The sequence below is a fragment of the Salmo salar genome, chromosome 08, assembly GCF_965601325.2.
Source record: "Salmo salar chromosome 08, fSalSal1, whole genome shotgun sequence".
In the NCBI taxonomy this organism is placed as follows: Eukaryota; Metazoa; Chordata; class Actinopteri; order Salmoniformes; family Salmonidae; genus Salmo; species Salmo salar.
The window spans coordinates 22,234,877-22,260,320 of NC_138298.1; the positions used below are offsets into that span (position 1 = coordinate 22,234,877).

Below are 25,444 nucleotides of genomic sequence, written 5' to 3' on the forward strand. Positions count from 1 at the left end.
CTGATCATTTCTTTGTCAGTGGGCAAACGTACAAAATCAGCAGGGGATCAAATACTTTTTTCCCTCACTGTACATTTGCAAAAAAAATCGAAAAACCTGTTTTTGCTTTGTCATTAGGGGGTGTTGTGTGTGATTGAGGGGTAAAACAATTTAATGTGGAAAGTCTTTCAGAATGCACTGCATAGGATGTCTTGGGAACAACACTTAAAGGTTTTCTTTCTGCATAGGTTTTCCTTGTGCATATGCTGTCGAGTGTTTTCTGCTGCATTAAACATGAATGCTTTGTATGATGATATTCTAAACCTTATCAAATATCATCCCATGTAGCGAAAAATAGAATAGAAGCTTGTTAACCCCAAGGTGTGAGGGGTTGTGGTATGGTGATACACCAGGGCCCCTGATCACAGGAATAGAGTGGAGAGGAGGAAGAGGACATTACGTTACTGACCTTGGCTTTGGGTATTCTCTGGTAGCCTGTCTGTCAGGCCACAGTATGATAAGAGAGATGTCATGGTTCATTAGCATTGGATCTGAACCTTCTGAAAGACCCCACTGTTCACGTGAAGCACAATGTGAAAATACCATGGCGATCGCTGATGATATAGCCTATCAGAGCACCGGGTTGACTTCAAAGTGTCTCCGAAACTAATGGGGCAGGTTACCTGCCTACCTATACCTCATAATATCTGACCACGAAAATACCCTGAGGAAAACATTGTGACATTTTAAAACTCTTATTACTTTATGTTTTGCATTTCATATTTAACTGATTATGTTAACTGACTAAATGGGATTTTTTTTTGTTTTCTATTTTGGTTGGAATGTAGTTCAATAACCGTAGTTCATGTAACCTGCACCAGGTTACCCAATAGAGGGCACTATCGTCAGTGTTCCATAGTGTCATTGCCTTGCACTTCAAACACTCCTGTTCAGTGTTTGATCATGCTTAATGCACAATGAAAGCGAACCTCTAAATCAGCACTGGTGTTTGAATCTGAAATATTTAACGTAATAGTCCACAAAATCATCACATCCTCCTTAGTGTAAGACTCATTCAAAATAAATATGCATTAATCAAACTGTGTATTTATGTAAGGAGGTTTATTATCAATGTGTTTAGACCAGGGGTTCTTAAACTTTTTCAGCTCGAGACCCAAATGAGAAATTGATGTTCCTCCCGTGACCAAAATTGTCCCCCAACAACCCAAATTAAGAAGAAATAGTGTGTGATTACAGATGTATTTTCATAACCTGTGACCCTTCTCTCACATACATGCCCAGGGCCCACTTTGGGTCCGGACCCACATTAAAGCCAATTCTGCATGTGTTGTCTTGGAAACCTGGACACTGCATTTTTGGAGGTCTTCAACTGATGATTTAGGTTTCTTTTGGAGAGGGGGAGTGGTTTAGGTAGTTTGTTGGGTGGCAGAGGAGGATGGGGGGGGCTGAGACAGGGAAGGCTGGGGGGGTATAGAGGAGGAGGGAAGGCTGGGAGGGGATAGGCAGGGGGGGAAGAGAGAGGGGAGGGAGGGGATAGGCAGGGGGAAGAGAGTGGGGAGGGAGGTGATAGGCAAGGGTACTGGAGGGGCTGTCCAATGTGCTTTCTTAAATTAGCTGTTGGGGGCAGGAGGCATTCTCTCCGTGTTGTCAGAGGGAGGAGTCTGGGGGCGCTGTCACTGTCTACTGCTTCAGTATTACCTGCACCATAAGATCAACTACACTTTTCCTGTGTGAGTGTGTGTGTGGACAGAGAGAGAGAAAGAGGGAGCAGAGAGAGAGAAAAAGAGACCCAAGCTTCAACTTTTCAACAGCCAGAGTGGGGTTTACTTTTTCTCATCTTTTTTCTTCTCTTGAGAGATTTGATTTGAAGGACATTTATTTCTGCTGAGTTAAACAAAGTTGCAGGGCAACTGGCAGTGGACATGGCTGGTTGTCTGCAAAGGACAGAACTTTGTAAAGGGCAGGCACGTTTGTTGAGATGCCTCTTTATGCTTTTCACTCTGGTCTTTTGTTTTTCCTCTGTGGACGCAGAGCCCCACCAATTCGATTCTGCTTTCCTTTACCGACAACGACAAGGACATAATGCTGACAGCATCATCGTGGCCAACAATGGCCTCCGTGTTCCCTTCGGGAAGTCTGTGTTCCTGGACCCTGTCAATGACCTGGTGACTGAGGTGCAGCCCGGAGACCGCTGCTCCATCACGGTCCTGGAGAATGACCCACTGGCCCAAAAACCCGGAATGCTTAGCCCTAAGAAGTTCCCCTGTGCGTTTGACGGTGATGAGGTGAAATACACTCATTTTGGTTCCCGGAGCCCCAATAAAGACAGGGTGAAGCTGCAGCTACGCTACGACTCCCAGACGGACACGGTGGTCATCCCCTTCATGCTGGAGGTGGAGGTGGTCTTCCAGCAGCTGGAGGTCCTCACCAGGAACATGCCCCTGGCTGTGGACAAGCTCAACGGCAACAGCAACCCCATCGACAAAAAGGGCCTGGACTTTTCCTTTGAGGATGGTGTCACTCAGTGCAAGGTCGCCACGCTGGTCGGCGCCGGCGGTCTCCCCAGGTATGGCACCCTTTTAAATAATTCCACTAATGGCCAGATGATGGACTGTGATGAGTTTCTTAAGCAAGGCATTCGCTACAAGCACACATCCACCACCAACTCTCCTAACAGAGACTATATCCCCATGTTGGTAGAGCTGCAGGATAATGAGGGAAACACCATTATGCAGGAGCATTTCCAGATCATGGTTAGAATCAGAGAGGGTACAGAGAACACCCCTCCTAAGCCTAGTTTTGTTGCTATGATGATGATGGAGATTGATCAGTTTGTGATGACAGCTATCACCAGTGACATGTTGGCTGCCGAGGATGTTGAATCTGATCCGGACGACTTAATCTTTAACATTACTTCCCCCCTGGGCCATCAGCAAGGCTACATCATCAGTACAGATGATCAGAACCTCCCCATCACCTCATTCTACCAGAGAGACATTAAAGATTTGAAGATAGCCTATAAGCCTCCGTCTGAGGATTCAGAAGTAGAGAGGATTTTCCAGCTCGAGTTTGAAATTGTAGATACAGAGGGTGCCGTCTCTGATACGTTTGCCTTTATGATTGTGGTGAAGCCTATGAATACTCTTGCTCCCGTAGCAACCAAGAACACAGGGCAACTTTTGTTTGAGGGCCAGTCCAGAACTCTCTCCAGCTCTCACAACTTAGAGATCAGTGATGAAGATAACCTGGACAATGTGAAAATCACAGTGGTGGATGGCTTGAAGCACGGCGAGCTGAAGGTGCTCGGCACTCGCAAGAAATTCTTCACACCTGCTGATTTAGATGCCGGCATTGTGGTTTACCAGCACGACGGCAGCGACACCTACAGCGATAACATAATTTTTAGAATGACTGATGGCAGCAATGAGGTTGAGTTTTTGTTCCCTATCACTATAGCCCCCACTGACGACGAACCCCCTACTATCAATGCAAACACCGGCCTGGTGCTTTTCAAGAATGAAATCATGCAGATTTCCCCCTTCATTCTGAGCGCCACAGACATAGACTCAGAGGATTCTACCATTAAATTCATCCTTGAGGCCCCATACTCCACTGTAGGGGAGCTTATCCTCAGACAAGTGGAGCCTCCCTCTGACCCCTCTCTCTGGAAGTTCAGTGAGACAGATGAAATGTTTGAACAGGTGGTGACCGAATGTTTCCAGCAGGACATTCTAGATGGGAAGCTCTTCTACCGCCACATTGGGCCTCACAGCACCACCACTGTGATGGATCAGTTTGTGTTCCGCGTCCAAGATGACAATAACCCACCAAACCAGTCCGGTGAGCATACCTTCACCATTAAAATCCACCCGGTGGATGACCTCCCACCAGAGCTCTACCCAGGGACCACACTTCACATGACAGTGCAAGAGTATGAGCTGACTCACTTCAAGAAGACGTTTTTGCGTTACACAGATCTGGACTCGGATGACAGGGATCTGAAATACACCGTCACCAAGCCCCCCACTGACACAGACGAGAACAACCCGGCCCCCCTGGGTGACATTGTTCTGACTGACAGTCCCGACTCTGTGATCAGTGAGTTCACACAGGCGCAGGTCAACCACCACAAAGTGGCCTACAAGCCCCCAGACCAGGAACTGGGCATCACTCCAAAAGTCCTTCAGTTCACATTCATTGTAGAGGATACTGCTGGGAATACAGTAGATGGAATATTCACTATTTTCTTACAGCCCGTCGACAACAAGCCTCCCTTTATCACCAACACTGGTTTCACTTGCCAGGAGAGAAGCACGTACATCATCACTAAGAAGGAGCTCGATGCCACTGACCAGGACACAGAATATGAAAATATTCTATTCACTGTGACCCAGATTCCTCGCTATGGGCAGTTGCAGTATTTAGGGATCGATATGTCAAACAGTGAGACATTTGTCCTGGAGGACATCGAAAATGGCCATATTGCCTACATCCATGGCGGGGAGGAAAGCCTCAGTGACGTTATCAAGTGTGACGTCAGCGACGGCTTCCATGAGGTACCTATCATCATCAAGATCTCCATTAACCCAGTTGATGACGAGACCCCCACCATCATGCTCCCTGCTGGCCTTCTAGGGGCAACCATCGATGTCCTGGAGAACGGGGCAACTGAAATCACCAGCAACGTCATCCAGGGCCGCGACGAAGACACTGACGACCTCATGCTGACCTTCATTGTTGAGGAGCCCCCCAGGCTCGGTGAGATCCTGGTGAGCGGTGCCCGCGCCGAGAGGTTCACCCAACAGGACATCATCAACGGCGTGGTGATGTATGCCCACACTAGTGGTGAGATTGGCTCCTTCAAAGAGCATGACTCCTTCAACCTCACCATCTCCGACATGTCCGATGAATGGGTGGTCGGGGGCAACAAGGTCCAAGGAGTCCGGGTGCTCGTCACCATCCTGCCCGTCGACAGCATCCCACCCATCGTCAGCGTCGGGGAGCAGTTTGTGGTGATAGAAGGGGAGAAGAACGTCATTACTCTGGATCACGTTATGACTGAGGATATGGACACAGACAACAATGACATCCTGTGCACCGTTATTGTCCAATCAACATCCGGGTACGTGGAGAATATCTCCCCAGCTCCAGGTTCTGAGAAGTCCAGAGCAGGCACCGCCATCACCGCCTTCAGCTTCAAAGATGTCATCCTCGGTCATATCTACTATGTCCAGAGCATCCACAAAGGTGTGGAGCCTGTGGAAGACAGGTTCACCTTCCGTTGCTCCGATGGCATCAACTTCTCTGATCGCCACTTTTTCCCCATCGTCATCATCCCTGCCAATGATGAGAAACCAGAGATCTTCATCCGTGAGTTTGTCGTGATGGAGGGCATGAGTCTGGTCATCGACACACCCATCCTGAATGCGGCCGATGCAGACATTCCAGGGGACGAACTGGAGTTTGAGATCATAAAGAACCCCAAGCATGGCAAGATAGTTCAGCAGCTTACAACGGGCACAGTCCCTGTTGTCAGGTTCTCCTTGGAACAGATAAATGAGGCCTCCAACATCATCTATGAACACGACGACTCAGAGACCAAAGAAGACAGCTTCGAAGTTAGGCTCACAGATGGGAAACACACAGTGGAGAAGAAGATTCTCATCATGGTGATTCCTGTCGATGACGAGACACCGAGAATGGCCATCAATGACGGACTGGAGGTTGAGATCGGAGAAACCAAAATAATCAACAACAGGGTCATGAAGGCTACCGATCTGGACTCTGAAGACAAAGAGCTCATCTACGTTGTGCGTTACGGCCCAAGCCAAGGCTATCTCCAGCGTATCACCAAGTTCGGACACGTTGTGGGCAACATCACCCTCGACATGAACTTCACCCAAGACGAAGTCGACAAAAACCTGATCCAGTATGTGCATACGGGCCAGGAGGGTGTCCGTGACCTGCTAAAGTTTGATGTTACCGACGGCATTAACCCCCTTATCGACCGATACTTCTACATCAACATCGGAAGCATCGACATGGTTTTCCCCGATGTCATCAACAAAGGGGTGACCCTAAAAGAAGGGGGCAAAGTGACTCTCACCACTGACCTGCTCAGCACCACTGACATCAACAGCCCGGATGAGTTCCTCAGCTTTAGCATCACACGTGCCCCTAGCAGAGGCCATCTTGAATGCACTGACCTCCCAGGTGTGCCCATCTCCACCTTCACCCAGCTGCAGCTGGCCGGCAACAAGATCTACTACATCCACACCTCAGACGATGAGATGAAGATGGATAGCTTTGAGTTCGAGGTGACGGACGGCTACAACCCGGTCTTCCGCACCTTCAGAGTGTCCATCACGGATGTGGACAACAAGAAACCTGTCCTGAGCGTCCACAAGCTGCTGTTGGGAGAGGGTGAAAACAAGCTCATCACCCCATTCGAGTTGACTGTGGAGGACCGTGACACCCCAGACAACCTGCTGCGCTTTGTGGTAACCCAGGTGCCGGTTCATGGCCAGTTGCTGTTCAACGGCACCCAGCCAATCAACACCTTCACCAAGCAGGACCTGAACGAGAACCTCATCACCTACAAGCACGATGGCACCGAGTCCAACGAAGACAGCTTCTCGTTCACTGTCACCGACGGCACACACAACGACTTCTACGTATTCCCTGATACCGTGTACGAGACACGTAAGCCTCAGATGATGACCATTCACATCAGCACTATTGACAATGGGGTCCCCCAGATCGTGGTCAACAAGGCTGCCCCCTCCCTAAGGGTTCTGCATAGTGGCCACCTTGGCTTCCTGATCACCAGCAAGGCCCTGAAGTCCGAGGATCGAGACAGTCCTCACAAAGTCCTGAAGTACTCCGTGGCCGAGGCTCCACAGCACGGCTTCATCATGAACACCGCCCTGGGCAATGACAGCATCAAGGCCTTCACTCAAGGTAAGACTAGCATTTAATATTACATATATAAAAATGTAAAAAAACAATTGAGGAAAAAGTGAACGAACATTCAAAACAATTAAAATCTGACAAATGTACTTTTACATTTTTTTATTCTAAATTGATTGAAGTTCCGTACTTTGGGAAAATGATGTTTACAATATCAGTAAGACCAGTATTCATACTCTTGCCAGAATCATTATTGTAATGCCTTTGTCTTTGACATAATCTAAAGTGATGCCTGAGGGCTGTAAGTAACCTTCAGTAAAAAGTGGAGTAATCATCTGATGTTCTAAAGAGTGTAGAGATTCTCCTCCTTACATTTCCAATTCACCCTTTCATGTCATCAGCTGATATCGACGAAATGAAGATTTGCTACGTGCTGCTTGATGGTAGCAATGCCACAAGTGATATATTCTACTTCACAGTAGAAGATAAAGGTAAGACCCTGTTTTTTAATATTTGAACCTCATGCTCATTGACGTTGTAGTTTCCCATTACTGCAGACTTACATCACATGGCCTGTAGACATTCTTTTCGGCATCAGCCTTCTTTTCAGATTGAATCTTCCTGCTCTCTGTCCAAAGTGTTTGCATCACAAAGACTTAAATGCAGTTCGCCATGACTGACAGCTAGCACAGAGCCCCTTCTCTCTCCTCGCCCCACCGCTGAGGGTGGCAGGTTTAAAGGGGGTTTAAAGAAGGGGTGGAAGAGGTCAGTGGGGACATGGGCCAAACAGTGTCCCTGGGTGTGTTAGGAGTGAAAGAGATGGAACGCCCGGCAATTAAAAAAACTCTTAACTTTATTGTATCATGAACAATGGGGCTTTTCCTTTGAGGTTTTTGTCCTGGGTTTCCTTCAGTGTTTGAAGTGATAGCATGAAACCACATTTGCCACCTTCAATGCCTCCAAGGCATTCCAAGTATTCATCAAACCATATGTTCATTTTTATGGAAATCGATCCTAGATAAGTGAGAATAGCATGAGCCTTTGACCCTGTGTGTAGAGGAAACCACTAATTTTGAACAGCAGTTTTGTAAGGATGAAGGTGACTGTTAAGGTCCTGGCCTGCTTCATTGCTTCTCAAGGTTAGTGGAACAGAAACGTGTGGCTTCTCAGACACACGTAACTATTTCATAGTGAAGTTAGCAGGTTTTGCATCACAATCCCAAATTCTCATGGAATCGTTTTAAGTGCTTCTATTTTTTGGATTCTATTTTCTGTTTGACTTGTCATCACCATCCGATATGGTCTTCTGCGTTTTGCTGCCAGATCCATTCCTTACCTTCTCTAGGGATCCTTTGCTTGGGAGGCTTTGGATTTCAGTAGCTGTGTGTATTTATATTCCCCTGGAAATTAACTTTTGGTCCGATGTCATATGAACCGTTCCTTATTGGATTTCATAACTATCCACACAGGTTGCATTTCTATCGTGACAATCCTATTGGTGTTTTCAGTATACAGTCATTAATATGCATGATTATGATGTTAGTGTTTGTATAACGTAGCTTTTCTATCTTATTGTCGGTAGATTTCAACTGTTGGAGTAATGCATGTATATCATAAAATATGTTTTTGGTTTCAAAGTATATTCTACATATTCTACACATTTGTGTATCACACACAGACTGTAGAGTTTTGAAACAAATCAGTTATTGGATATTCGTTTGCACTTTGTTATGGTTCACTTCGTCCAAAGTACCATTATGGACCTACTTTAACTGCATCACAGATATATATAGCGAATGCAAAGCAAAGGAAAAAAATATAGCAGGTGGGGATGGGGGCATGCGTTGCTATTTTAACATCAGCTGTAAATGCTTAACACATTCTGAGGTTTTGAAATGCATCCCTCCATGACACACTGTAAGAAAAGTTTGGGCTATATTTATGCTGGATTGAGGACTAGCTAGCTAGCGCAATATCATCATCATCATCATCATCATCATCGCCATGGTTGTTGGCCACGGAGGGTTTAGGTGTCAAGGCCTTTTGGTCAATTCCTCTAGTTGTTTTCACCAAATTGAACCCCTCCTAAGTTAACCCTTTCATCTCCATGTTAGCGTTCACTTCCAGTAATTAACTCTCCTGTTAGGACAGAGAATTGGCTGTGAGAACAGAGTGGGAGAAAGGTTAAATAATTTCTGAAGGTATTGCACAACAAGGAATTATTTTCCCGTACTGTCCCGATTCACACATGCTGAAATACTGAGACTTATTTTCTTAATTATTAATACTTTTTAATGCATGTGTCTTCCCAAAGTTTCCGTATGTTTTGGATGGACACTTCCTCTTACTCTGCTAAAGCAGAACATGCTGAATCCTCCAGACTGTCGCTCTCAGACAGTACAGCCTTAATGGATAATGGGGCTTTCTTTCTCAGGGCTGTCTGTAATTGAGGGTCTGACTACAACAGGAAGGGGACACAAGGGCTTCAATTAGCTCCACAATCCCCTGTGTTTGTAGTGTAGTCTGTCCCACTGTTCTGTTTGAGATTCCAGCCAGCACATCTGAACCAGGTGCAGGGTTGGCTATATACCTCTCTGCCATCTGTCTAATGTGACTTTGTTTCTGTCTGACTATGGTTCACATGTGCAGAGCACTGAGTCAGGGCTGGTAGGACACACACCACACACACACACCGAGTAACATCGAATAAAGGCATGAAAAGGCAACAATTGCCTGAGTCGTAAGTCTGTTACTGTCATGTCGGAACAATTTGAAACAGCATTCTGTTGGTCAGCGAACATGCACATAAAAGTTTAGTGTTTTTTTATGTGTGTGAGAAACACCGCTGGACGTTCTAGATTCTATAGAATAAATGTTTGCAGCAGAAATGACCATGAACAATACCTTAAAACTAATACTATTTACACCCTAAGCGTGCAAAATTCACCTAGAAAATACTCAAAATGGCTGCGTTGTCTCCCTGTAGAGTTTTATTGCTGCATTGAAACAACATGTCATAAATAATGTGTTATGCGCCTTTTGGGGGCCCTATGCGAGACTGTAGAGACTTATTTTAGTTTTAAAGTTAATTTCCTGCAATTCTACACATTTGCCATTATTCGGCCATGATTACTACAAGTTTAAATAGCTGACTGGACTAACTTACCAATCTAAAAATTGTTAGCTGACATGGGCTAAATGAGTGACAACCAGTGACTGACATAATGAGAAAAAACTGCTAATGCACAACCAAATGTCGAAATTGCACCTTGTGTATTCTACTATTCTTACTCTCAATAGTATGTTGAGACCCTGACTGAATTCCTTTGAATGAAGCTCTCCCCTTGTCCCTCACCTTGATGGGAATGTAGTGATATAGCATAGCATAGCGTTAGCATAACCTTTATGTGTGAAGTGGTGATGTAGCGTTAGCATCCCTTGGTGCGTTAGCATACCTCAAGACAAAGGAGATTATTGTAGACTACAGGAAAAAGAGGATAGAGCACACCCCCATTCTCATTGACAGGGCTGCAGTGGAGCAGGTTGAGAGCTTCAAGTTCCTTGGTGTCCACATCACCAACAAACTAACATGGTCCAAGCACACCAAGATAGTTGTGAAGCGGGCACAACAAAACCTATTCCCCCTCGGGAGCCTGAAAAGATTTGGTACGGGTCCTCAGATCCTCAAAAGGTTTTACAACTGCACCATCGAGAGCATCCTGACTGGTTGCATCACTGCCTGGTATGGCAACTGCTCAGCCTCTGACCGCAAGGCATTACAGGGGGAAAGTGCGAACGGCCCAGTACATCACTGGGGCCAAGCTTCCTGCCATCCAGGACCTCTATACCAGGCGGTGTCAGAGGAAGGCCCTAAAAATGGTCAAAGACTCCAGCCACCCTAGTCATGGACTGTTCTCTCTGTTACTGCACGGCAAGCGGTACCGGAGCGCCAAGTCTAGGTCCAAGAGGCTTCTGAACAGCTTCTACCCTCAAGCCATAAGACTCCTGAACATCTAGTCAAATGGCTACCCAGACTATTTGCATTGCCCCTCACCCCCCTCTCCACACCACTGCCACATCTATGCATAGTCACTTTAATAACTCTACCTACATGTACATACTACCTCAACTTTTTGAAACTGCACTGTTGGTTAGGGGCTCGTAAGTAAGCATTTCACTGTTGTATTCAGTGTATGTGACTAATACAATTTGATTTGATTTGCTGGTGTGGTGTCACCCTGGCTACACTACAGCTGCCCAGGCCTTCCTGGGGCAAGTGGGCACATCTGTTGATTGGGGTTCTGACAAGGAGAGCCAGGCAGGGTGAACTGGGTCCAGGCAGGCTCAACTGGGTCCAGGCAGGATGAACTGGGTCCAGGCAGGGTGGCGGTGGCTCTGGTCCTGGTTGTTTTGGAGGGAGAGACCAGAAGAGACAGGGGTTTCAGCTGAGTCAGATACTGTGTGAAATGTGCCTTTTTCTCTATGTGGTACCACACCTTTTACACTTAAATAGACCTGCAGATACATTGATAGTTGCAGCTGTCTTTAACCTTTTACAGTAGTGGGCTAAAGTTGCAGCTGTCTTTAACCTTTTAGGGTCATACAGAGTGATTCTTGGTAGTCTTAAACAAATCTACTTTGAAACAAAAGTATACACCTCACACACGGTTATGGGCTTAAACAAAGAAGACACCTGTACCATGTCAGATATAGAGATGAAATGTATTACATTTGGAGTTTGCATCTGACTATTGATCTAGTGTCAGCCCTCTGTTCTGTCACAATAACAAAACTATTTGACATAGAAACACCGTCATTTCAGTTTATTTGTATTTTTTATAATGTTTATTAATTATGAAATTATGAAAAATATGAATAACATTCCACCCATGAGGCCACAAGGTCATTTGACTGTAGGAAAGGGCTACAGTGATTAGCACCCTTTAAATGGATTAAAATACCTGCCAGGCGGATGCATGTAGTGCACCAGACTCCCTTGCTGCGTCCCAAATGGCACCCGATTCCCTTCATATTACAGCACTTTTGAAAAGCAGTGCACTATATAGAGAATTGGGTGCCATTTTTGGAGGCATCCCATAGCTTTCTAAGTGGAACAGGCTTGTTAAACACACATCATCACAAACCTGCCTAGCAACACAGGACCTCAGCCTCCCCAGACAGTCAGCCAATACCAATATGTAGCGGTCCGGTATGCATCCTCCCTTTTCAATACATACTGTACCTACCTTTTCTGTACCAGTATATGTGTCAAAGATTAGAAGTCTTGTCAAGCTACACATGAAAAAGAAAAGGGGAGCCGCAAACTCTAGGAGCTCAGATGCAATCATTTAATAACCTAATATCCAACGTTTCGACAGAGAAGCTGTCTTCATCAGGGTATAATGACAAACACTGCGGGTCACCAGTTTATATAGTGTCAAAGGACACACAGGTGTCTGTAATCATGGCCAGCTTTGGCCTGATATTATTGGTATATTATCATATATAAAGATAACGTACAAAAAATATGAATGTATAGCATACGATCATAGATACAATTTGGCTACATAGGCCTACAAACATTTATAATGAATAACAAAATCACATTAATCACAGGAATGGCTTAAGATCAAAGTCTACATTGAGACCGAAGGGAGCAAGGATCTCTCCTAGAGAGGGTGACATGTCCGATGCCGATCTAACGTAGGGACGAAATCGAGTGGTTGGCTTCCAAAAAGGGGGAAGCTACACACACATACTAGTTACACGGTCTTGCATGCGATGGATGGGTACACACTCAATCTCCTTACCTTTAGAGACTTACAGTCTCTATGGTGGAGAGGGTGGTGAGGAAAGGGGGATGAAAGAGGGAGGAAGGGGGAGGAAGGGGGGAGGAAGTATTTCCCAGTCCCAGCAGGTGTCGAGAGACACAGAGGCAGCGGCGGCTCTACCCATAGCACGGCTGTGTGTGTGTGGGGGGGTTTAGTGATGACTTCCCAGTGTCTCTGCATTGTTCAAGAAAGGGGTCAGCAGTTGCCACACTGCAGGAAGTCCTGTCTCTTGAAATGGACAGTGGCCACATTCCAAGTCCTGGTAGCATATGCTATCCTTTTTCTGTCAGGACCCCAGAGGGAGGCCCTGCGGAGTGCCTGTTTAACTTTTCACCCTTCAGGGAGATCCGATGGACGGAGGAATGTGTAAATCACCAGTCAGCCCTGTGGAGTTGCAATTAAAAAATGTAAATGCATTTTGGAAATGGTTGTTTAGAAACTGATGTCAGTGTTATACAACAATAAGCAGACTGCCTGAATCATAAGTGACAAACTCAGACGGGTTCCCTTCATTCAAGCCTTAATGTATTATTCGATGAGGGAATACCTTATCCCTTGAGGCCCATAAGGACACAACCAGCCCACTGGTTCTGTTCTGAGGGGAGATTATGAGGGACTCTGATGGATAAGGTGAGCTGAGGTATAGACCTACTCCCTCATCTCCAGGCATATGGCTGTGTAGAGATTTCCTCTTCGTTGAGTGATGGACTCAAGGAGGAGTTGTTAGAACAGGTGAGAATGGTTAGGGTTAGGAGGACAGGGTATTATTACATTCACTACACAGATAACTGATTATTGATCTAGTGTCAACCCTCCGTCCCTTCACCTAATCCTGCTGAAAGACACAGCAAAGCCCTGACCTGGAAGGGAGGGAATTCTGCCTCGCTCAAAATGGCCACCTTTGAATGTTTCCTCAACACAGTTTTTGTTGTTGTTGACTATCCCTGTGTGATAATAGGTTTATGACAAGGTGCTTGGATGAAAGGCAGTGTCATTCTATCATTAAAGGCTAGATGTATTTTTCTATCCCAATAATGAAGTTCAGTGTGTCAGTTGGGATTACTCCTCTTCTGTCATCCAGGACTGTCTACAGACGAGTGGTCCATCAGGCCAGGGCTACCCTACCAGAGGCTAATAGTAACCCCTTAAACTCGTCCAGACTCGTCCAGACTTCTGAAGGGTTTTTCTTCCTCCTTTTGTCTTTTTTACCTGTTGAACCAAGAAAAGCCCATTGAGACCTGGCCAAGAAGGCAGCAGCATCAATACAACATTACAACATTAAAAACATACAATACAATCAGCCCAACAATACAATACAATCAGCACAACAATACAATCAGCACAGCAATACAATACAATCAGCATAACAATACAATACAATCAGCACAACAGTACAATAGAATCAGCGCAACAATACAATAGAATCAGCACAACAATGCAATACAATCAGCACAACAATGCAATACAATCAGCACAACAATGCAATACAATCAGCACAACAATACAATACAATCAGCACAACATTACAATACAATCAGCACAACATTACAATACAATCAGCACAACAATGCAATACAATCAGCACAACAATACAATACAATCAGCACAACAATACAATAGAATCAGCACAACAATACAATCAGCGCAACAATGCAATACAATCAGCACAACAATACAATACAATAAGCACAACAATACAATCAGTACAACAATACAATACAATCAGCACAACAATGCAATACAATCAGCACAACATTACAATACAACCAGCACAAAAATGCAATACAATCAGCACAACAATACAATCAGCGCAACAATGCAATACAATCAGCACAACAATACAATACAATAAGCACAACAATACAATCAGTACAACAATACAATACAATCAGCACAACAATACAATACAATCAGCACAACAATACAATAGAATCAGCACAACAATGCAATACAATCAGCACAACAATGCAATACAATCAGCACAACAATACAATACAATCAGCACAACAATACAATACAATCAGCACAACAATAGAATCAGCACAACAATGCAATACAATCAGCACAACAATGCAATACAATCAGCACAACAATGCAATACAATCAGCACAACAATACAATCAGTACAACAATACAATACAATCAGCACAACATTACAATACAATCAGCACAACAATGCAATACAATCAGCACAACAATACAATCAGCACAACAATACAATCAGCACAACAATGCAATACAATCAGCACAACAATACAATAGAATCAGCACAACAATACAATACAATCAGCACAACATTACAATACAATCAGCACAACAATGCAATACAATCAGCACAACATTACAATACAATCAGCACAACAATGCAATACAATCAGCACAACAATACAATCAGCACAACAATACAATAGAATCAGCACAACAATACAATAGAATCAGCACAACAATACAATATCATCAGCACAACAATACAATACAATCAGCACAACAATGTAATACAATCAGCGTAACAATACGATCCAATCAGCACAATACAATAACAATTGACCCTCCTCCTGAACAGAGTCTTGCATCAGAGTTTTAAACTCATCCAGTTAGTACAACAATACAATACAATAAGCACAACAATACAATCAGTACAACAATACAATACAATCAGCACAACAATACAAAAGAATCAGCACAACAATACAATAGAATCAGCACAACAATGCAATACAATCAGCACAACAATGCAATACAATCAGTACAACAATGCAATACAATCAGCACAACATTACAATACAATCAGCACAACAATGCAATACAATCAGCACAACAATGCAATACAATCAGCACAACAATACAATAGAATCAGCACAACAATACAATAGAATCAGCACAACAATACAATAGAATCAGCACAACAATACAATAGAATCAGCACAACAATGCAATACAATCAGCACAACAATACAATACAATCAGCACAACAATACAATAGAATCAGCACAACAATACAATCAGCACAACAATACAATACAATCAGCACAACAATGCAATACAATCAGCACAACAATGCAATACAATCAGCACAACAATACAATCAGTACAACAATACAATACAATCAGCACAACATTACAATACAATCAGCACAACAATGCAATACAATCAGCACAACAATACAATCAGCACAAAAATACAATACAATCAGCACAACAATACAATACAATCAGCACAACAATATAATAGAATCAGCACAACAATACAATAGAATCAGCACAACAATACAATAGAATCAGCACAACAATGCAATACAATCAGCACAACATTACAATACAATCAGCACAACAATGCAATACAATCAGCACAACAATACAATCAGCACAACAATACAATAGAATCAGCACAACAATACAATAGAATCAGCACAACAATACAATATCATCAGCACAACAATACAATACAATCAGCACAACAATGTAATACAATCAGCGTAACAATACGATCCAATCAGCACAATACAATAACAATTTACCCTCCTCCTGAACAGAGTCTTGCATCAGAGTTTTAAACTCATCCAGTTAGTTAGATAGATATGGGAAGTCTACATCAGGTTTTTTTAAGAGCGTTCGTTAAGAAAATGATAAGCTAGTGAGTAGATAGTGAATATTAGCTTCCAGGCAAACTCTACCAAGGTTAATACGTTATGCAAGAGGAGGTCGTGTCGTTTTAGTTTTCATAGCAATAGCAATGATCAAAATGTACATATATAGTCATGCTAATTGGTTGTATTTTGAAAATAGCCTCCCTGTGTTGAATAGAGTTTAATCATTCTCGGTTTTCTAATCTGGTAGCTTCCCCTTTCACTCCAGGCTCATGTTGCATGGAATAATAGTAGACCAGTGGCAGAGGTAACAGTGTTATGCGATCATTCCTGGGAACAAGGAATGTGCTTCCTGCCTTCAAGACTCCCGTCTCCTGCCACACACACAGACATACCTGGAAGTGAAGTTGGAACACTAGTAGACAGGTGTATGGGACTGGGAGAGTTCCAGGACCGGCAGTATCCCCTTTCATAGTCCCCAACAGACCCCACTCACAACCCCCAGAAATCAAAGCCAATAGTCAGATAGGATTGTTTGACTGCATTACAGCCCCCTGTTCTGTTCCAGAGGGGTAGAATGGCACTTTTTCAGAGGAGGGGAATAGTCTTTTTTTGAGAGAGAGAGAGAGACAGAGAGCGACACAGAGAGAGCATGTATGATGTTCCATAGTTGTTCCCATGCTAAAACATTTGTTTCCCAAAGGGCTAGTGCACAGCACATAACAGTACTGTAGGTTTGAGTGCTGTCGAGGCAGTGAGAGCCAGTGAATGAGGCTTGAGTGGGTCGCGGCCATTTTACACAGCAGGCACCATGACTTCCTAAGTGTGTTCGGATCTAACCTGTCAGCCATGTCAACAGCCGGCCAACGATTTACTGTCCCCTGGTGCCAGTTGAAGGTCTACCTACATGTATACTGTGACTGTGAGGCAGAGGCTTCTTCCTCTCCCTCTCTCTCGCTCTCTCCTTGCCTCCTGACACGGGGCAGATAGATTTATTGGTGTTGGGAGAGTGTTGGTGTTATGATGTATGGCTCCTAGAGGTTATTCATGTCTGCTTCCATATGGCAAAGCCGTCTGCTGCTCCCCATACTTTCTTTTAAAAGTGTCTTTATATTCTATACTTTACATTATATTCTACTCTCTCGCTGTCTATTTAAAGATGTGTCACTTGCACACTTGTTCTGCACAGATGTAGGGTCTTAATTTGAGCCAGTTTGCCACAGGAGGAAAATAATCTTTCAGCAACGGGAAATGTGAATTATTTTTTATAATTAATAGACATTTTTTTAGGGGTTGATACATTTTTCATAAGGGAAAATTAAGTCTGACATTTCAGAGTGTAAATTACAAATTTCAGAAGCATTTTTCAAACCTCAAATACACTACATGTTTTAAATGTCCTACATCGCCGAAACATTATCCTGCAACAAGGGGATCAAATTAAGATCCCACATCTGTATGTCTTCCACTTAAGCTATAACGTCAGTATCTATTCTCTCTTTCATTTATATTTACATTTTAGTCATTTAGCAGATGCACCTTTCCTTTCCTCTCTCTCTTCTATCACTCCTTCCCTCAGTCTGTACGTTCTGTGAGGATTCACTAAGAATCCTGACACCACTTAGTCGTTTCATTTAGCTCAGTTGGTAGAGCATGGCTCTTGCAATGCCAGGATAATGGGTTCGATTCCCGGGATCACCCATACGTTAAATGTATGCAAGCATGAGTGTAAGTAGCTTTGGATAAAAGTGTCTGCTAAATGGCATATAGACTGAGTGTGCAAGACATTAGGAACACCTTTCTAATATTGAGTTGCACCCCTTTTGCCCTCAGAACAGCGTTCCACAAGGATACTGGCCCATGCTGACTCTAATGCTTCCCACAGTTGGCTGGATGTCCTCTGGGTGGTGGGCCATTCTTGATACAGAAGGGAAACTGTTGAGCGTGAAAAACCCAGCAGCGTTGCAGTTCTTGACACACTCAAACCAGTACACCTGGCACCTACTACCATACCCCATTCAAAGGCACTTAAATATTTTGTCTTGCTCATTCACCCTCTGAATGGCACACATACACAATCCATGTCTCAATTGTCTCAAGGCTTAAAAATCCTTCTTTAACCTGTCTCCTCCCCTTCATCTACACTGATTGAAGTGGATTTAACAAGTGACATCAATAAGGGATCATAGCTTTCACCTGGATTCACCTGGTCAGTCTATGTCATGGAAAGAGCAGGTGTTCTTAATGTTTTGTCCACTCAGTGTTGTGTGTGTATATATGATTAAATTATTCATTTTGGCATGTTGCCATGGACAGTTAGATTCGTTTTCTCCAAAATGATGCAATAAGCGCCAGTGGCACCATTGGGGGTGACCCAGTCTCTCTGTCACCTTGTGATGTGCGGCATGCTGCCTTTCCGACCCAGATCAGGTCACTGTTCTGGAGTCAGTGTTATTTTACAGTACACGGCAGTGGCCAATAGGATCTATTAATATGCCTGGCTCCTCCAATCCAAAATCCCAACCATGGGATCTTCGGAATGCCCCAGAGGAAACTAAGTTGAGCACTCTGGCATTTGAGAATTCACTTTCTGTACTGTAGCGCCAACGTTAAAAAAAGAGAAAGCTGTTGTAATTGAATAAATGGTATAGAAATTCTGATCATACACCTCAATATAATGACTCAATGAATGGACCACATGTGAAATCTATATTCACACAGGTGTTGTTGATGGTTTTAGCTGCAGGGACTGTAATAATAAGGGCCATAGGTAGCCGAGCGGTTAGAGAGTTGGGCTAGTAACCCAAAGGTCGCTGGTTTGAATTCCTGAGCTGACAAGATGAAAAATCTAGCGATGTGCCCTTGTGCAAGGTACTTAACCCTTATTTGCTCCAGGGGCGCCGTACTACCCTGACCCTGTAAAACAACCACAGGAGGTTGGTGGCACCTTAATTGGGGAGGACGGGCTCATAGTAATGGCTGTAACGGAATTCATGGAATGGTATCTAACTCATCAAACAAATGGTTTCCATGTGTTTGATTCCATTCCAGCCATTAATATGAGCTGTCCTCCCCAATATGAGCCGTCCTCCCCTCACCAGCCTCCTGTGAAAACAACACATTTCATTGCACCTATCCGGTGTATGTGACAATAAAACATTATTATTATTTTTGTATCTATGTGGTTGTTTTGCCTACTTTAGTTGACTGCAAATCACTCTGGATAAGGGAGTCTGCTAAATTACTAAAAATGTACATTTCTGCAAGTTTATACTGTGCCATGTTGCAGAGTGCAATGTGACCCAGTATAAATAAAAAGAGGAATGAGGAAATGTAATAATCATGGTCCTCATTCCTGTCACTCAGCGGGGATATACTTACATGGGCGTCGCTTTCTGTTGCTCACCCTTGCATCATTCTCTTGGCTGTCAAAACCTCATTCTGACCAATGATATCCCCCCCTCCTCTTGAGTCCCACCCACTATCCTAAGTATATCTATGTATGGCTATGAATACTGTAGCAATGTAAATAGGACCTGATGACCTGATGAAGAATGTGGAATGAAAGGACACTGAGGGGGTTTTCTGTAGGGCTGCTGGTTGCTTTATGGATGGATTGCTGACCATGGTCTAGGTTGAAGATGACAAACGTTAAAACAAGGGTATCTAATATCCCATAACTCTTTGCAACAATGGGACCTAGTTAGCTAAGGTGCTGGTAGTTAGCAATGGCGGACAAGCTCATTGTAATGGCTGGAATGGAATAATGAAACGGTATCAAACACATCAAACAAATGGAAACCACGTTTGACTCCTTCCATTTATGCCATTTTAGCCATTACAATGAGTCCATCCTCCTATAGCTCCCCCCACCAGCCTCCTCTGATGTACAGTCAGGAGATACAATCAAACATGTTTGGAATCGGAATGAACCTAACTGATGTCTCCATTATATCCTTAGTTATCGGGGCTCACAGGAGACCATCTTGAGAATCTTGGCTAATCCCCTAACAGGTCATTAAAATGACAGTGGTAAATTAATTTGACCTGTTAGCCACTAAAGTTACATGTTGTTGGAGCATAGGGGGGAGAGCTAGCTAGCTACCGTGTGAGTTAGTTATCCAAAGATGGCTGCACCGTAGGGAGCCCCATACCTGGAAAACATCCAGTCTTCTCACTCAGGTCTAAGAACATGAAAAATGTCCAGGGGCCAACACTTAGCAGTGGCTGTGATATACTGGCCATGCTTACTGCTTACTCAAACGATTAGCCTAGCATTAATAAATCACTCTAAGGACACATTTATTAAGAGCCTGAAACAGGGGCGTTTCAAAATGCCGTCTTCTATAAAACATTTCATCTGATGGTGAGAATGATTATTATTGTCAGTTTGAAACGCAAAAGAAATGTGAGCTGGGAGTGTGGTTGATATGTTAGTTGTAAAGATTGTAATAAATGAGTTCGTAAATCAGTTAGAGACATCAGAACCCCTCCATTTTGATCTATTCCTGTAACTTTCTGAAAGTCGCAGCAGAGACACCTGGTTCAGAGGGAATGTGGCCATTACTTAGCCTTACATACTCGATCCACATTATTGCTCTCATAAATACCAAGGAAGGCGTCCCGCTCCACTTCGGCAAGACGCCTCAGTTCATTTAAATAGGCAGCAGCGCTGAGCACTAATCAGTCTACATATCATTTGAGATGGAGTTTTATACAAACACTGAAAGGCTACCGCTCAGTTTCACTTTAGGTTTATCTGAATCAGTGCTAGTGATGTGACCTTCTCTAATGGAAAGCAGAAGGTGTATGGTGTGCTTGACAACACACCACTGGATCTGTGTCTGGTGTAGTTGGATTCCATGCCAGGTCTGGACACGGTATCTGACAGGATTCACAAAAGGAGCCAGAAGAGGATCCCCTCCTCTGAGTTTGAGAAAGGAAAGCAGGCAGGCAGGCAAGGAGGGAGGGAGGCAGAGAGACATGCCAGAACAGTGGGCTGTGGGCCACCCAGACAGTGGCCTGCTGTCCCTTGTTCATCCTGGAGGGACAAAGCCAACATAGGGATAGAGGGATGGGGTGGGAGGGGCACAGCTGTCACTCAGATTCTTTTTCTGGAATCTGAAGTTCTGGCAGGAGTTCTCTGAGACACCGAGCGAGAGAGAGAAAGAGGCGTTTTTTTGAATCTGTTCTTATTACTTGAAAAACAGATGTTTCCGGTTCTATTGACCCCACTGAAGGTGCAGAGCTTTAGGTTCACTGTGGGCAGAGTGGACACATTTTAATGACAATGGCTGACTGGAGTGTCACACCGGCCGGATCTGAAGCCCCCTATCTCACTGTCACGTCTATGGCTCTGACCATGTCCACCTGGGGGATGGAATGAGATATTAATGTAATTCATTATACACAGACAGCTCAGATTGTAATGATATCACCTTGTCATTTTTTTAAAGGGTATGTTTGTCTGCTTGTATCATTGTAGCAGGTGCTGATTTGTTTTTGAGGCCTGCCTGCCAACCAACTTTCTTGGACGACACACAAAATATATGGATGATGACGACATTGCCTTTGTCATAGTTGTCATAGAGTTTTCAAAGGCTCAGATATCACACAGCCAGGGCTTTGAGGTCCCCTCCACTGGCTGTGCATCTATGTATAACATGATGTATGTATAACGTCACAGCGATGTCATGGTGTCACAACATACAGTATCTCTATCAGGTCTGGGAAATGGAGACATGGTTAGACTTTTCCTCAGCTCTTTTTTCAGTTGACTCCCATCCGCCCCCCGGTCGGAAATCCAACTCTGTTTTTAAACAGGCGTCAGGTCAGGTGGTAAATGCTAGATGTCCTTAAATCTCACCTGTCCTATTTTATCGACATGTTGATTTAGGTTATTCTGAGGATTTAAAGTCAAATGAACTCCAAGACCTTGTTTCACCCTTATTGCACCTTATTGAGAAATAACAGCAGCTGATCAATTAAATTAAATATTGTCATTAGCGCTTAATTTCCCCTGTGCAGAATAGTCTTTCTAATTCTTACTGGTCAATTGACTCCTTTGTTTTCAATATTATTTTACTTACATAGTCTCATCATCTACAGTATTTCACCAGACAAACTACACCACGTTAGAAACTGAAGGTATTTCTATGCAATCCACAAGACAAAATGTCATTATTACCCGATTATTACATGTCTTGAGGCTAACAGTGTCAGAGCTGAAACCAGAAGCTGTCAGATAGACTGCCAGTCTGGATGCCAGAATGATAGAGTCTTTTTGTCTTCGACCATGTTCATACGATAATCCTATCTGACACACAATACAGGCTCACTAAGCTCAATATCAGCTCTGTGTAAACTGGGCAGCCTGCCTAGGAACACGTGCTGTTCTGAACAGAAACACTCCTTCAGATTCTGTGGGTTTGAGGAGATATGAGCAGAAAGGTATACAGGTTTTATAAATCAAGTTTCTTCCTAGATAAGGGATTATTATACTTAATGTGATGGACTGAGGTGTGACTGATGTGTCTGTAGCATTTAGTTTATGTGCACTGTACGTTATAAGTACAGTGACGGACGAAAGTCAACAGTCACTGCACTTCCATTTTACATTTCAAAGATGCTTAAGAGGTGTTTGATATTTCCACTCAGGCTAAATGAAAATACACTTAATCAAACACTCAACTCTTCTTTTGAAGTTAGCTGGCTCGTCTTGTCTATCAATTGGCCACGTGCACACTCATCAAGCGTGGTGGAATTTGGGGCAGGCAGAGACAAACATGATGAATGCTTCCTGTATTTTTAGCCGGAGCTGTCAGAAACATGAGCATGGTCAAGGATAGCCACCGTTAGGTGCTAGGGGCTCCTATGTCAAACTGGGACTCCATGGCTACTATACTATAGCTTGGGGGATGGCTTTTGTTTGTGTTTGTGTGTGTGTGTGTGTGTGTGTGTGTGTGTGTGTGTGTGTGTGTGTGTGTGTGTGTGTGTGTGTGTGTGTGTGTGTGTGTGTGTGTGTTTTAGAGTAAACAACATAGTGAAATGATCCAATTTATCCAATGCCCCAAAAATCCACTAGTTGGTATCAGTTCAATTCAATCCACCGTCATTGACATCCAGGCTTGGTGGAGTGTGGTTTGATCCTGGCCCTGTTGTGTCTTGGTGCTGGCCCGGTGCGCCATGTTGACATGTGGGTTTGAGGAAGTGGCCCCATTTCCTCCCTCCAGTATTTTCATTCTCCCCAGTCACATAGCAGAACGCCCACAGCTCCTTTCTCCCTCAGCCAGGCAAAACCAACCCCAATGCAGGCTCAGTGTATGAATGAACCAGATGCTCCGTGCTGTTGTCCTCCATAAAGCCTAGTGAGAGTTTATTTCTTTAGTTAGCCTCCTCTCACAGGTTCTCTGTTACCCCTCAGAGGATTGGTTCTGCTTCCTTTCCTTAGTGTTCTGTTATGTAGGGGTTAATATCCAAAGGGTCTTTTCTCCGCATTGACCTACCAAATCCTCGACTCTGGTGCTGCAACCATCATGCTGCAAGAGTGAGATAATAATGATATTAATAACACATAATAATACATTGAATTTAGAGCACCTTTCAAAAACCTCAAGGACACAACAGGGTTAATAATATCAAGGGTATTTACTTCTTGACACGGACCTAACCAAATCCACCACCATATGTTTGCAACCACTATGCTACTAAGCTAACACTAGCACTCCTCTGCTAGAGGGAGATCAATGGTTAATATCACAGGGTTTTTTCTCAGTCTACCTACCAAATCCTCAACTCTGGCACTACAACCATAGAAATAGAATGATATTCTGATGACCACAACCATCATGGTGCTACACTAAAGGAAGTAAAGGGTTAATATGAAAGGGTCTTTTCTTGACATTGACCGACTTCCTCCATGGCTGATCAGAGTTAGACTCAGGGGTCAGGTTAATAACAGGTTATTAAGGCCTTTCTGCCACTGTGACCAGCGGTGCAAAACCGACCAACACCTCTCTAACCTCCGCGGCTCTCTGAACCCACTAAGCTCTGGCCAAATCAGACACAAGGTCAAGGGTCCTCCTAGGGCCTGTCAGAGAGGGGATAAGCCAAGGCGTTTGGACATTTGGCCGCAGTTATAAAAAAGAAGCTTGGGATTAAGATTTAAGCATTAAGAAAGTTACTGGCTAAGTAAGTAACTCTGTCTGTCTAGAGCGGCCAATGTCAAGCGGCGAGTGGAATACTTTCTTTTGAAGGATAAAGGAGTCATGTGATAGTATGGATTAAGGGCAGAGGAGGCAACGTATAGTCAACGGTGATCAGTTCCAGGTGACTACGAGCTTCAACCTGGGTTCAAATACCGTTTGATATCTTATTTAATTGTCACGTCCTGACCATAGTAAGCTGTTATTTTCTATGGTAGAGTAGGTCAGGGCGTGACAGGGGGGTTTTCTAGTTTAGTTTTTCTATGTTGTTATGTTCTAGTTATGTATTTCTATGTTGGGTTGCTCTAGTTTTGTATTTCTATGTTGGGCTTTGTTTGGGATGATCTCCAATTAGAGGCAGCTGGTCATCGTTGTCTCTAATTGGAGGTCATATTTAAGTTGGTGTTTGTCCCACCTGGGTTTGTGGGAGATTATCTTTGAGTCAGTGTATGTTTCACTTCTGCATCACGGTTTGTTGTTGTCATTCAGTTTATTTATGTATTGCATAGTTTCACAGTGTAAATAAAATGTGGAACATCACACACGCTGCATTTTGGTACGCTCCTCCTTTCGACAGCCGAGACATTAATACCTTAAAAAAAAGGGAGGGGGGGGTTGTACTTTTGGGACTATTATATTGGTCCTATTGCGTCAGGTAAGCTTAATAGAGACCAGGCAACATATTTGAAATTATGAAATTATTTAGAATAGTACTTGAACCCAGGTCTGGTTAATATGTGTGTTTTATGGCACCTGTTCTCTTCATTAGGCCTAATGAGGTAGATACACTTCAAGCTGAGAAAAATGACCTAGATATGAAGTCTTAACCGCTTTAAATCTGGGGTTTTACAGAGGGTCATGTCCAGGTTCAAATCTCAAGTTAGAGGTTTCCGTATGCATGGGTCACAGACTC

The 25,444-nt window shown here is 43.8% G+C and overlaps 1 protein-coding gene across 1 annotated transcript in view; it reads left to right on the forward strand.

The window, feature by feature from the left end:
* Positions 1-1,685: 1,685 nt before the first annotated feature.
* LOC106610216 (FRAS1-related extracellular matrix protein 2) overlaps positions 1,686-25,444 on the forward strand; it is a 51,215-nt gene continuing 27,456 nt past the window's right edge. Inside the window, exons 1-2 of the mRNA XM_045722768.2 lie at positions 1,686-6,960; positions 7,311-7,400. Coding sequence (XP_045578724.2) covers positions 1,923-6,960; positions 7,311-7,400 — 5,128 coding nt within the window. The 5' untranslated portion in view covers positions 1,686-1,922. The remainder of the gene's footprint in view (positions 6,961-7,310; positions 7,401-25,444) is intronic.